At 43.1% G+C, this 12243-nt stretch overlaps 2 protein-coding genes across 3 annotated transcripts in view; both read right to left on the reverse strand.

Moving 5' to 3' along the window:
* Nucleotides 1-750: 750 nt before the first annotated feature.
* Nucleotides 751-2854, reverse strand: grem1b (gremlin 1b). Its single transcript, XM_035167512.2, has 2 exons — nucleotides 2574-2854; nucleotides 751-2151 (listed from the first exon to the last, which is right to left on the reverse strand). Exon 2 carries the CDS (start codon nucleotides 2148-2150, stop codon nucleotides 1602-1604), a length of 549 nt encoding a protein of 182 aa, XP_035023403.1. The 5' UTR covers nucleotide 2151; nucleotides 2574-2854; the 3' UTR covers nucleotides 751-1601.
* A 1774-nt stretch (nucleotides 2855-4628) lies between these two features.
* Nucleotides 4629-12243, reverse strand: part of arhgap11a (Rho GTPase activating protein 11A) — an 8174-nt gene continuing 559 nt past the window's right edge. The window contains exons 2-13 of one of the 2 annotated variants that reach the window (XM_035167509.2): nucleotides 12107-12243; nucleotides 10619-10686; nucleotides 10430-10526; nucleotides 10083-10339; nucleotides 9803-9966; nucleotides 9576-9716; nucleotides 9270-9344; nucleotides 8714-8887; nucleotides 8488-8617; nucleotides 8247-8355; nucleotides 6805-6919; nucleotides 4629-6685 (exon numbers count right to left, since the gene is read on the reverse strand). The exon at nucleotides 12107-12243 is cut by the window's right edge and continues 108 nt beyond it. In XM_035167509.2, the coding sequence (XP_035023400.2) occupies nucleotides 5217-6685; nucleotides 6805-6919; nucleotides 8247-8355; nucleotides 8488-8617; nucleotides 8714-8887; nucleotides 9270-9344; nucleotides 9576-9716; nucleotides 9803-9966; nucleotides 10083-10339; nucleotides 10430-10526; nucleotides 10619-10686; nucleotides 12107-12235 (2928 nt within the window). In that variant the 5' untranslated portion in view covers nucleotides 12236-12243 and the 3' untranslated portion in view covers nucleotides 4629-5216. The remainder of the gene's footprint in view (nucleotides 6686-6804; nucleotides 6920-8246; nucleotides 8356-8487; nucleotides 8618-8713; nucleotides 8888-9269; nucleotides 9345-9575; nucleotides 9717-9802; nucleotides 9967-10082; nucleotides 10340-10429; nucleotides 10527-10618; nucleotides 10687-12106) is intronic. The other variant, XM_035167510.2, reaches the window with a different exon arrangement.

A 12243-nucleotide genomic window follows, 5' to 3' on the forward strand; every position in this document is an offset into this window, starting at 1 on the left:
GGTGCTCTGTAATTTTATGGAATTGTTTTAAATTTCAAGAATAAACTACTGGAATGCCGAAAGAACCGTGACTCATTTTGGATGACGACCTGCACTTTGAAATTCTGTATGTGTTAAATCCGTTTCCCCTAAACGCTCGGCGGTCTGCGCTCCCATTAGAAAATGTGATATTTATGTGACTCTACAAAAAGAATTTAATGATTCACGATTCAGCGTGGGCCGTTCAATGAACACTAAGACCAACGTCACTCAAACCTCTTTTTTAGATGTTAAAACTTATTCCTGGAAAACTGTTTTTGAGATACAGTGATTGGATTTATTAACATGAAGAGTTTATTGTGCTATCGGAAATGTAAGATTTTAGAAACATGAAGTTTAATCGGATGGACATTATAACAATGATTGGACCTGTTTCACTAAAATAACAGTTATTCTGTTCCTTCCAATTATTCAAACACGAAAATAAACAAAGGTTTTGGCCAAGATCATTATAAGGGTGATATTTAGTTTGGATGGCTGAAGAATAATGTCTTTTCTCATTTTAAAAAAATTCTCACCAGAAAATGCTTTAATGCTCAATTGTGAAACACTGGTTTGGTCCGATTTTGGTAACTTCCCCCTTTTCCAGCCCTTCATCCAAATAGAACTTAATGAAAGTTTTTATTTCTAGGGAAAGTTGGAGGAGCTCGTTTTCTCATCAAACCTAAATTAAAACCTGAATCCCATTGAGGGTGAAATTTCTCACGACTTGTGTGAATGTCTCACATTTTATTTGACACATCTTCCTTCACAAATAGCTTTAAAGTTACCAACAATATGCAACAATATTCCAACATCCTTTTATTTTATGTTTCCATTGATAATTTAATCAAATGAATAAACAAACCGATTACATGGACTTTTCATTTTACAACTATTTTATCTCTATATTTTACAAACCATCACTGTACATTGTCTGTTAAGAAGCTCATGTTACTACACTTGTGTGGACACCCAACTTACAGAAACTGAAAATAATTATCAAATAAAAAAGAATTTACTTAAGGACAGAAATCATTCCAACCCAAGGATTCTTGGAATATCGAAATGAAGTCACATCTTCCATTTACAAATCTCGCCACTCATCCATCAAATCCCACACAGTGGAAACCTCCAGTTTTGCAAACATATAAAAACACATAAGAATAGAGGGATTGAGCAGGAGTGTGTATCCTGGTTCAGGGGGTGTGTGGAACAGTGATTTGTTAAATAAGCCGGGGATGTGCTGTCCTACTGAGGTGAGGAAGCCGTGCGTAAAAACGTGCCCATTCCAAGTTCCCGTGCAGTGATACTTGTTTTCAAACTTGTGAGGAGTAAAAAAAAATGTTCTTTTCAGTTCAACGTCGGTTCATGAGTTGCTCCATGTTTGTTCACACGTTGTGCAAGAAGACACTCGTGGTACATGTAGGCAACCTTTAAGTAAATGTGGAGCAAATCCCCAGATGGAGACCGGCACGTGCTCTTGGCTGTGTGACAGCCTCTCTTTTTCTATACCAACAATCCTGTCCGCGAAGAATAAGAATATGAAACACACACACACGCACCACCTCTCAGTGTGTGTTTTAGTCCAGGTCTATGGATATGCAGCGGCACTGTTTGACGCGCTGGATGCGTTTCTTCTTGGTGGGTGGCTGCTGGTCCGGACAGTTCAAAGTAAACGTCATGGTGGTAAAACGCTTGGGTTTGCAGAAAGAGCAGGACTGGAAGGCTCCCTCCTCCCTGCGGATGTGCCTGGGGATGTAGAAGGAGTTGCACTGTCCGTAGCAGAAGCGGTTGATGATGGTGCGGCTGACGCAGCCCTCCTCGTGGATGGTCTGTTTGAGCGGCTGCGTCTTGCACCAGTCCCGTTTCAAATACTGGCGCTCCGTGATGTGCAGAGCTTCCTGGCTGGACTCCAGCACCTCGTCAGCCGGCGAGGACGAGCCCTGCCTCTGCCGGGACCCGGAGCCCGCCTGCGGAGTCTGCGGTTGCTGCTCCGATTCGTTTGGGTTGCTTTTGTCAGGATGAGGAATGGCGCCTTGTGAACCCCGATTTCTTTTCGAGTCCACGGGAGAGGAGAGCAGCCCGATGATGAAAACCATACTGCAAAAGATACGCGTCGAGTTGGCCATCCTTGGGGAGAAGGAGAAAATAATTCATCACCAACACCGTTTCAACTCTGGGCGCGTTACGCACAGCTGTCAAAGCTTTTACGGTGCGTAAAAACGCACAGATCGTGCTCGCTTTCCTTTTTCCCTTTTCTTTGAACCCACATGCAAACCAAAGCTGACGTGGAAGAACAAAATCACTGTGAAATTGAAGAACCCGAGTCTAAATATCTGAGTGAGAAATGGGAACATATAATTACAATATAACCTATAATTTATCCATTACGCAAATGCTCCATTCTTTAGCTCGACGCGTCACAGGCTCACCAGTGGATGAGAAGCTTGGTCGTTTTATAATTCACTCACTTCCATCAATAAACTTAAATAAAGTTGACGCAGTAAGTGATGGAGTTATTGTTGGATCAGAAGCGGCTCAGACTCACTCACCTGCTGGAGCCTCCGCTGCAACAAGCGCACTGCTGAGATCCTGTCAGTCCTGCGAGGCACCTTCCGAGGTGAGAGGCACCTACTGCTGTCGACTGTACACTGGCGGGACTGTGGATGGGTGGGAGACCAACCGCTCCATAGACAGGGGCCAGGAGGTGGTGGTGGTGAAGTGGGGTGGGGGGGTTAATACAAATTGCTCCAGCGCCGGACTGTCTCCCTTTTAAATGTCTGCCAGCTGAGATGTGCACAACAGCTCCCTCCACATTATTGGCTGAGCGCGATGGAGAGAAAATCAAAACTATCCGCCCCCACAACACTTCCCTGAACCCACTTCACGAAAACAGCCCAGGAGAGGAGGAGGAGGAGGAATAGGAGGAGGAAGAAGAGGAGGACAGGCCTGAAGTTTACGCGCACATGGAAAAAGTTGTTCTAAAAAGCTTTTTCTTTTTAAAGCAGAATGAACACCATGACAGTTTAATGTCACGTATCAAACTAATTTAAAACCGCACTGAGGAGTTCACAATCCTCGAGTAAAACATATGGACAGACATGTGAATCTAGGAGTGAACTCAAACCCATCAGCTCACCTGTGGCTCCTCTGCAGCCCCTGGATTTACTGTCCCAGTGAAGTCATAGTCAGCTGAGACGTTACTGAGCCATCGGCACTAATTTCTCTGAAACGCTGTAGATCTCTTTTCTTATCGTCTGATTCAACCATTGAGGCCTTTGCGCGTCACGAGCCCGACCAGAAATCTAGACGTTTGTTTGGATGATGAAGAAGAGTGGACGACAACAATCAGATTAGATGCAGCAGCAGCGCAGTGGGAGACATCCAGTGCTTTTTAAAGAGGTTTGTACTCTGCCAGCTCTCAGATTTCTCAGAAAATTATATAAATGAGACAATCAAAGTGAATATCATTTATTAGACCTTTGTACAATTGAATAAACACAAACAATAGTACTTACAAGGCACCGCGTCAGTTGATTAATTGTAATATGTCCGTTCTAGTTGGTTAACATGAGTTGATTAATGAATCAGCGTTAAAAGAGTAATTCAGAGGTTGTTAAAATTCTCTCTAGAGGATAATTATCCAGTTTCTGTTGTTACAAATCTCCTCATCACTTATTTTTCTTTATAACCCACAATCTGCAGTTTTAATTCATCTTTTCAAAAAACGAAATTCCATCCAGATATTCTGTTAAAGCTGATGTTCGACTTTAGAAACTAAATAACATTGAACTTATCACTTAACTTAATTATCACTTTAGTGTCCTGCAGGGGGGGGGGGGCGAACAGCAGCTTAGGGGGTTTTCACAAACAAACACCAATGGCTTCATGTCTTCTAACGGATTTATAAAACATTAAATACGTTACTAACCATAAAAACATCTGTCACATTTTATAAACCCGTTATATTGCTGCCATGTTAGAATGAGGTGTTGAAACACATATTTGAAACAATGTTTATGATATTCTGGGAAATAAAACTCAATTACCCAAAGTGCTGTTCGTTCAGGGATGAATTATTGATCCCAATGGTGCGTTTAGCTGGACTTGACCTGCAGTCTTACAATTTTCATCCTGGTCCAATTTAATCCTACACATGTAGTGTAGTATTCAAGGATGATCCATCGCAGTCTCAAAAGAAAAGAAAATCTTAAAACTTCTTTAAAGGTAAATAGAAGTTTAAAGATGGCTGACACACTGTACTGAGCCTTTGTACAAGTAACTAGCAGTTTAAATTTCACTGAAAGAGAAGTACAGAGAAAAATAAATGTTTGTTTTATAAAGAAATCTGCAGAGATGTAAATTAAATATTTTCAAAACGCACCTGAACCAATTTTATTCAAAATGTGGCAAACAACCAGCCAGGAAGTAGATTGTAGTTGCTACGAGTCAGCCTTTAAAAATATAAATCCTCCCAGGACCTCTGCTGACGTACGAACAAGTGTCTCACTGAACGTTTCAGTCTGATCCAGTCTAATGGTAGGACGCCCTCTTGTGGCTCAAACGCGCTCCAACTCCCCAAACCAGAATAAACGAACCAAACAAAGTTCCATGTTGTTTGTCTTTATTGTTTTGAAACAGTTCATGTGGCAAAACACTTCCCTGTCTGATGGTTCTGAAATCGATGGACTGCGATCGACTGATGATTTGATCAATACTGCCTGGCTTTTCTTTTCTCTTTTATACAAATCTAACAAAAAGGTGCTTTTTTTTTTTCCTTCTTTGTTCATGAGAAAAATAGTAAGACAATGTTCTGTAATAAAAAATAAAAAACAGCGTCACCCTCAGTAAACATCTACCAAAAGGATTAGATACATAATGCATAAATAAAAGTTTAAGACTTGATCAAAACTTTTCCAGTCACACCCTCAATCACACCATGTCACATAATTTGGCCTAAACTCTACTCAGCGCTACTAAACATATAATCTTGTGGGCTGATATGTGTCGATGTTTAGTTTCTAAACAAATAAGGCATAAGAACATCTCCCAATGACACAAACTGCACCTACCGTAGCTAGAAAATAAATTAAAACCCTGAACATATGGATATTATAAGCAGGAATGTTCAATGTCATGTAGATTTACCACAGACCTGCATAGTAAGAGGAAACAGTAAAGGGTAAAAAGAGGAGCTATAAATCTACAGGCCTGGTGGCAGACAGCAGTCGTGCCTGGTTCAGAGGATTCCTCGGTGAACCTCTGTAATGGTTCATTTCCTTCTCTACGACCTGCAGCACCAGAGGCTTCTGAGCTCCCGACGACTCCGCCACAGAAGAGTCCACTCTGGTCTTTGGTTGGACCTTGTTGGTCACATCGCCTAACGCACACAGTCTGGGTTTACGGGCCAGGGTGCTTGGCTTTTTGGGTGGCACTGGAGGGGGTTTCTTTATGGGACACCTGCTGTTGGACTGTCCCGCTGGGGGCTCATCCCGGTGAGGCCGAAGCTGTGGGTGAGGGGAGAGGCCACTCTCCAAGCTCACTGCCTTGACCACAGGGCCGCTCAGGCTGCTCCTGGTGGGCCTCCTGCTCTCCCCCAGGAGGGAGTTGATCCTGCGGACCGCCTGGCGCACGGGGGTGCGCTGGAACTTGAGAGGCGACCTGATGTGCTGGCCCTTGGGGCCTCTGGGAGAATGAAGGGTGAGCTTGTTGAAGTGTAGAATGTGTTCGGCCACGCGCCGCTTCTCCGTCTCCAGGCTGTGTGGTGAGAGCGGTGGCTGGTTCTGGACTTTGGTACCGATCCCTGGGGAAAATTCATCTTTTTCTTGTACCGTGCTGACCTTTGTACCGACTCTAGGAGGCGTACCAAGCTCATGGTGGAGTTCAAACCCCTTTTTATATGGAGTGGATTGCAGCCCGGAGGTGACACCCAGTTTGAAGTGAGCGGGGCTCTGCATGTCCAGCGCGTCGATCAACCTGCTGCAGTTCACCTGCTCTTCCTCACTTTCACTGTCGCCCACCATGGAGCCATTAGGACTGACAGGAGCGACATAAGTTCCACCTTTATCAGCCTTCAGTGCTGGACTACAGTATACACCAGATTCAAATAATACACTGTCAATATGCAGAGGAGAGAGAGCAGCTATTTCAATCTGGCCAAAGGTAATGTTCTGATCATTAGCCAGGAACTTCTGCTTGGATGGGAAGGTGAAGGTGTCCACAGACAGAACTCTATTTGTAGGGGTCTCTGGTGGACGGACTGGGACGCTGTCTGATGGTTGTGTCACATTTGCTCCGGCAGAGCTGCAGGAGCCACGTACGACAGCCTGGAGGTCACTGCCCGACTCTGTGAAGGCCTTCTTGATTTTCAGCAGGGTGGGGCCGGTTTGGCTCTGGGCTTCAGTGATGGAGCTCTCTCTATCAAGGCTCTCGGCGCTGGAAGCACAGCACAGCTTCATGGGAAGGCTGCTCACGGCCGGGGGCTTGGATACCACGATGGCCGGCTCAGACACGTAGGTGTTCTTTAGGTTCATGGGCGTATCTGTGAACGACCTTCCGCTGAAGGCCTGGGCTCCTACTGGGGTCTCCACACTCCATGAGGTCTGGAGGGGGTTGCATTGGGGGGTCAGCAGGTTGTCTTCAGACTTACTGATATACTTGGTGCCTATGGAAATAAGTGGGATAACAGCAAGTATTACAATTTGAAAGAGTAATTATACTTTGAAGCATTACAATGGAATATTTCAAGGTTGGAATAATTGGATTTCTTTAGCAGATACTCACTCTTGCATTCTTTTCTTCTGGGCAGAACTGATGGACTGAACTCTGTCTCTTTGGGGAAAAGGAAACTGGTGGTGCTCTCCTGTGTGGCAAGGCGCCAGCCAATGGACTCAGATCCCTTCATCACAATCATGGAGGGAGAAATGAAAGATGAAAGAAGGTTGGAGGATTTAGATTATTATTTGGTTAAAAAGGATCCTGCAGATGTTACCCAGTGTGTAACTATTAATATGTTAATGTCATGATAATTGTGGTTAGTTCTTCAGAGGATGATTAAAAATCACTCAGAAGAAACAAGTTACTGATTTGTTTAACAACTTTTATTAAGGCAAGAATATACATATGTATTATATAAGTAAAGAGCATTAGAAATCACCTTAAACCATTAACAGTTCACCCAATGAACCTAAAACAGGTTACAATATTGTCTCTGTATATACTTTAGTATATACTCACATTAGGGCTGGGCGAAGTGTCCAAAAATAAAAAATAGTCTCCCAATATATATATATTGGGATAATTATCACATAATTATTTCTTTTAAGATTAAAGACTGATTTTTGCTCCAGAGTGAGGTTGTTGTTTAAAATTCTTCTTTTCAAGCAGAGAATGACAATCTGAGGTAGATCAATTATGGGTTATAGCCATTAAATGTATTTAAAGATGGATGCACGACTGCTCCTCAAGTGAAGAAGTGTCTTGATCGCCACCTGGTGGCTGGCTGCAGTACAGGTCGTAAATCCCACTGCCTCCATATTAATGGAGGGACATGGATCCAGCCAAAAAGTTAAATAAGGTGAAACGTCACGGTTGACAGCAGACTCGTCATTGGTTGAGCGTGCATATGAGCTGCTACCATGAATCCACCCCTGTATCTGGGATAGTTCAGCTTCTTTTCTGAACAGTGGGAGGATGTGGAGACGTGTCGTCCATCTTTATATACAATCTGGTTATATCTCCTCACAGAGCTTGTACAATGCAAAAGCATTAAAATCGATATATATTGGACTTTTGTAATTTTGCTATTGATGATTGACAATCATCAATATATTTCGATTGCCCAGCCCTAACTCACATGCTTCCACTCAAGTGATTTAACATATTAAAATCACTGGTAATGGGAAATATTCCACAGATTTGTACCACAAGTATAAACATGTTATTTTCTAATGTTACACATGTCAAGTTTATGAAAAAACGGATTTGTTTTAAAAACATGCATATATTAGTTTAAATGTGTTAGCTACTAAAAGTAAACATGGCTGACACAATAAGAAAGTGCTTCTGTGCACCATTTAACCCAACATCAAACCCCAAGTGCAAACATAGTATTAAATCCTAATAAACATTATTAGCGGAAATGCCTGAGTGCACTTCATTAACATCTTTCACCACCTGTGACCCTGAGAAATGCAATGTGAAGTCTAACTGGTTACCACACTTACAGCCTCTTTGCTGCTCCTGCCCAGGCTGAAACGCAAACGCAGAGACTTGCGTGGTGCCTCTTTTTTGTTGACTTTAGGAGAAAAGCAGCCGGCACGTCCAGATTCAACTCTGAAAAGGATATGAAGTCAAATATCAGTAAGATAAGTCAAGAATACCCATTTGCACTATAAGAGTAATTTCGATGTAACAGAATTAGTATCAAATCTTCGTATTAGACAACAAAAAAAAAAAGGAGCGTACCTGTTGACAGCATGTCTGTTGCTAAGTCGTCGACTCTTCCTCCTCACAGAGGTCACTGAATGTCTTCTGGACCTCCCGGCTGGGGAAGGGGCATTTTGGGAAGAGTCCAAGACCCCAGAGGCACTATACGCTAGAAAATATAAACAAGAAAAACGTGTTAACGTAACCACCCACAGGGCAAATTTCAGAGGAGTTGGTGCCCATTTTATCAATAATTCATCAGTACCTGATCCAGGAGTGGAGAGGCCGCTGAACAGTGTATTAGGAAGTAAATCTATCCCCAGGCTCTTTTTGACGGATCTACGTTTCTTGTTTGAGAATCCAAACGAGTGGCCAGATTCCGAGGGAAGTTTCCGCTTGGACGATGGGGTTGCAATCACAGGAGTTGCAGAGGAAAAGACTGGCAAAATAAAAATCACAAAACATTTTCAGTCTCCAAATGTGATGGATTAGTTTTTTTACATTTAAAAAAACAACAGCTGATTCTGAGCCAAAGCACTGAGAGCAAATAGCAGATTCATGCAAGTGACAGACAGACAAAGACAACAGGAGCCAGAGCAGACAAGCATGATTTTTATATTATTTAGATGACACCTCATTCATTATCCAGGCAGCTGCTAATCCATAACAGCTTATGCATTTTAGAAGCTTAATCGTGTGATGAAATGCAGAGTTCGATTTTGTTTGAACAACAGGAAGCGGATTGTTTTGAAATGCAGGCATCTTTCAATCATCAAGCCACATGACAAGCGTCGGTTATCTCATCTGATTACAGTACATACCAAGACTGTCTGACTGGTTGGCATGTGTGGGTGTTCTATTAGTTTTTATCTTATTCAGTGCACCATTGACCATATCTGAAATGTGACAGAAACCAAATAACTTTATCATTTATGCCTAAAGCTGCTTCAAAATGACACAAATCATTCAAATGTTCTACAATACTGCCTCAATAGACAAAGGACTGTTTTGAACTTTCACTGGACGTAAAGTAAAACTGCTGAAGGCAGGACTTCTTGTCTCCTGGAAAGGAAGTTGCCTATTATAACTTTCTCAGGGAAATATAATCTCTGATGGTGTAAATTTACCTCCGAAGCTGCGTCTCTGTCTCCTTTTCATCCCTGAGTTCAAGTCCAGCTCCTCGAGTTCATTAAAGGTCGGGGACAGCACCGCCGCCTCACACCCCATCGTGGCTGGAACCTTTGCCAGAAGGAACTGAGGCAACACGCCTGTCACGCACAAACACAGAAACGTTTGAGTGCTTTAAAGCAACAGAGAAACACAGAAAGTGTAGATGATATGCTTTTAAGTTTACCAAAACGGAGGGCGTTCTCTATGAAGCACTGGACTACAGCTGCCTGGAGCCTGAGGCGCTTCTCAGTGTGGGCGTTCATCTTCTCTGTACCGTCTCCAGCGTGAAGGAGGTTAGGGGCCAGTATTACAGACAAGTTACTGCTGTCCATCTTATTCTCTGCACTCCTGTGATTGAGCAAGGGAAAAACTAAATATAAATATGTGTCTGAATCACATTTAAAAGGCGTTAAATTGTTAAATGTAACAATAAAGTAATCAAACTAAAAAGGTATTTACGGCACCTCTGAGACACATTATGGAGGAAGTCAAAAAAGTGACGCAGGACAGAGAGGTTTCGGTCGGGCAGCACACAGGACAGCAGCATGGTGGCAGAGGTCCTGTCCTCCTCGGTGGGCAGCTGCTGGGCCTTGAGGAAGGCCTCCTGCAGCTCTGCGGGCAGCAAAGGCTCCGGTAGCTCCCTGAAGAATTGCTTGACCAGACCAGCGACGTCACAGGGAAGTGCGGTGGACAGGCACTCCTCGCCCGCATCCAGTTTTGCCTGGACACAAAAACACAGCTCTGTTGTTAAGACGGTTCTCAGGGTCAAGGTCCCTGAATGAATGCAAGGTCGAACTAAGCCATCACTCACCCTGAGTGCTTTGAGGCGAATGACAGAGCCCGATTTTCTGAACAGACCCTCTGTGTCGACATGTGCCAGCAGATTCATACACGAATCAACCAGAAAGCTGGGGAGGAAAAGAAATGTCAGGATAAATTGTACAAAATGGGACCAGGATCAATGTCCCAGCTGAAATTAAATAAGCAAATAAGCACCGACCTTGGCACGCTCCCACTTTCCATATTGTAGTATGGTAAGATTTCCAGGGATACACCGAAAACCTTTGTCTGGAGGAACAATGGAAACAGTAAAAACTTAAGATTAGAGTCGTTGTTTCTGATCAATGTTAGGATTTAAACAGAGACATTAAACTTATTTTAATCAGGCTACTGTTGATTAATAACCAGTGGCCTCACAAACCCTTTCTGTATCTATCGAGGTCAAAATCTTGGAAGAATCTCTTGATTTTTTCTCTCAACCGTTTTGATCAAAATACCAAGTTCTCCGTGTCCTGACAGGAGTTTCACAGCTCAAGCTTCTACCTCCGATAGGTTTGATGGCTGACTGCCAAACATTCCTGTGTTCATGGCGAAAGCTGCAGCAACTTTATGTTGCCTGTTGACCTGAACGATCTGGATCCATCCATTGTTCCACCCTCGTTCACCACAGCAGAATTACTTCATTCAAGTTCTCGATTCCTTTACGCAACCAAGCTAAAGTTTGGGGGAGTTTGACCTCACATCTTAGGGAAGAATCCAGACAATGTAATTAAATAACGTATTTAGTTATGCTATATCTCAGACTCATCGGTCATATCATTCATTAAAAAGAATAATAAATACATTTTACTTTATCACTTTACAAGCCTGCAGAGATTAAAGACACATGGAGACATTTGTTCAAGTGTTTCTAAAAAAGAAGATACATTTTAGTGTCATCTCAGTTGAGGCCATGATGATCACAATTTTGAGTCAGTTAATCAAAACATAAAAGTATGTATACACTTCCTCAACAGTGGTATGAAAGGTGGAAACACTGCTCCAAACATGTGACCTGCACTTGTCCACCCTGGAAGCTTGACAAAAGAACTTTTGCAGTTATGCACGACTACAGCTGCACAAGAAGTAAAGTTAAGAACAGCATCTGCATCCTCTGTACAACAGGAAATTTGGGTGAAGTAATGTCCATTGTTTGTTTGGAAAGTCACCAAGTCTCTTGCAACAAACCTCGTGACTCCTATGGACCAATTACAGATACAGTGCACAAGAAGAAAGAGAGGTTAAATTCCTGTAAATCCACTATAAGATCCTGTAGAGGTTAAACTGCAGGGCCACTCCTACATCACAAGTTTCTGTTGGCGAAAATGTGGCATAGGGATTTAGGAGAAGTATGCATGTCCCTGTGGCTTGTTGGCCTCGGCCTTCTGGTGCCACTAATGAAATGTATGGGGTGAGAACAGCAGGACAAAGCGTCAGCAGAGACTGACATGGGTGCGAACAAATGGGTCTCATCCGTGGAGACAGGCTTTCAGTGATATGCTAATTTGATTCAACAGATTCAACAATAGTGTGTCTGAATCTGAATCTGCTGCTGATACTTATCTGATTGTAAGAAAACACACGCTCAGGACCAAAGATTGTGAGTCACTGCACATAAAGCACTAGTGTCTGGTGGTATACATCTGTAATGGCTGGCCTGTGTACTCACCGAGCTGCTGGCTGCGGTCTTACAGCTGGACGCTTTGTTTTTGTTCCAGTTCTTTGTCTTGACGCCGTACGCGGTGCGGAGGTGCTGCACGGCCAACAGGCGCATCACGTTCCTCTCCACGACTTTCATCGTTCACC

This window comes from Hippoglossus stenolepis, chromosome 10, assembly GCF_022539355.2.
Source record: "Hippoglossus stenolepis isolate QCI-W04-F060 chromosome 10, HSTE1.2, whole genome shotgun sequence".
NCBI lineage: Eukaryota > Metazoa > Chordata > Actinopteri > Pleuronectiformes > Pleuronectidae > Hippoglossus > Hippoglossus stenolepis.

Coding starts and splice junctions, on each gene's coding strand:
- grem1b (XM_035167512.2), bottom strand. CDS start 2,150: ATGGCCAACTCGACGCGTATCTTTTGCAGTATGGTTTTCATCATCGGG.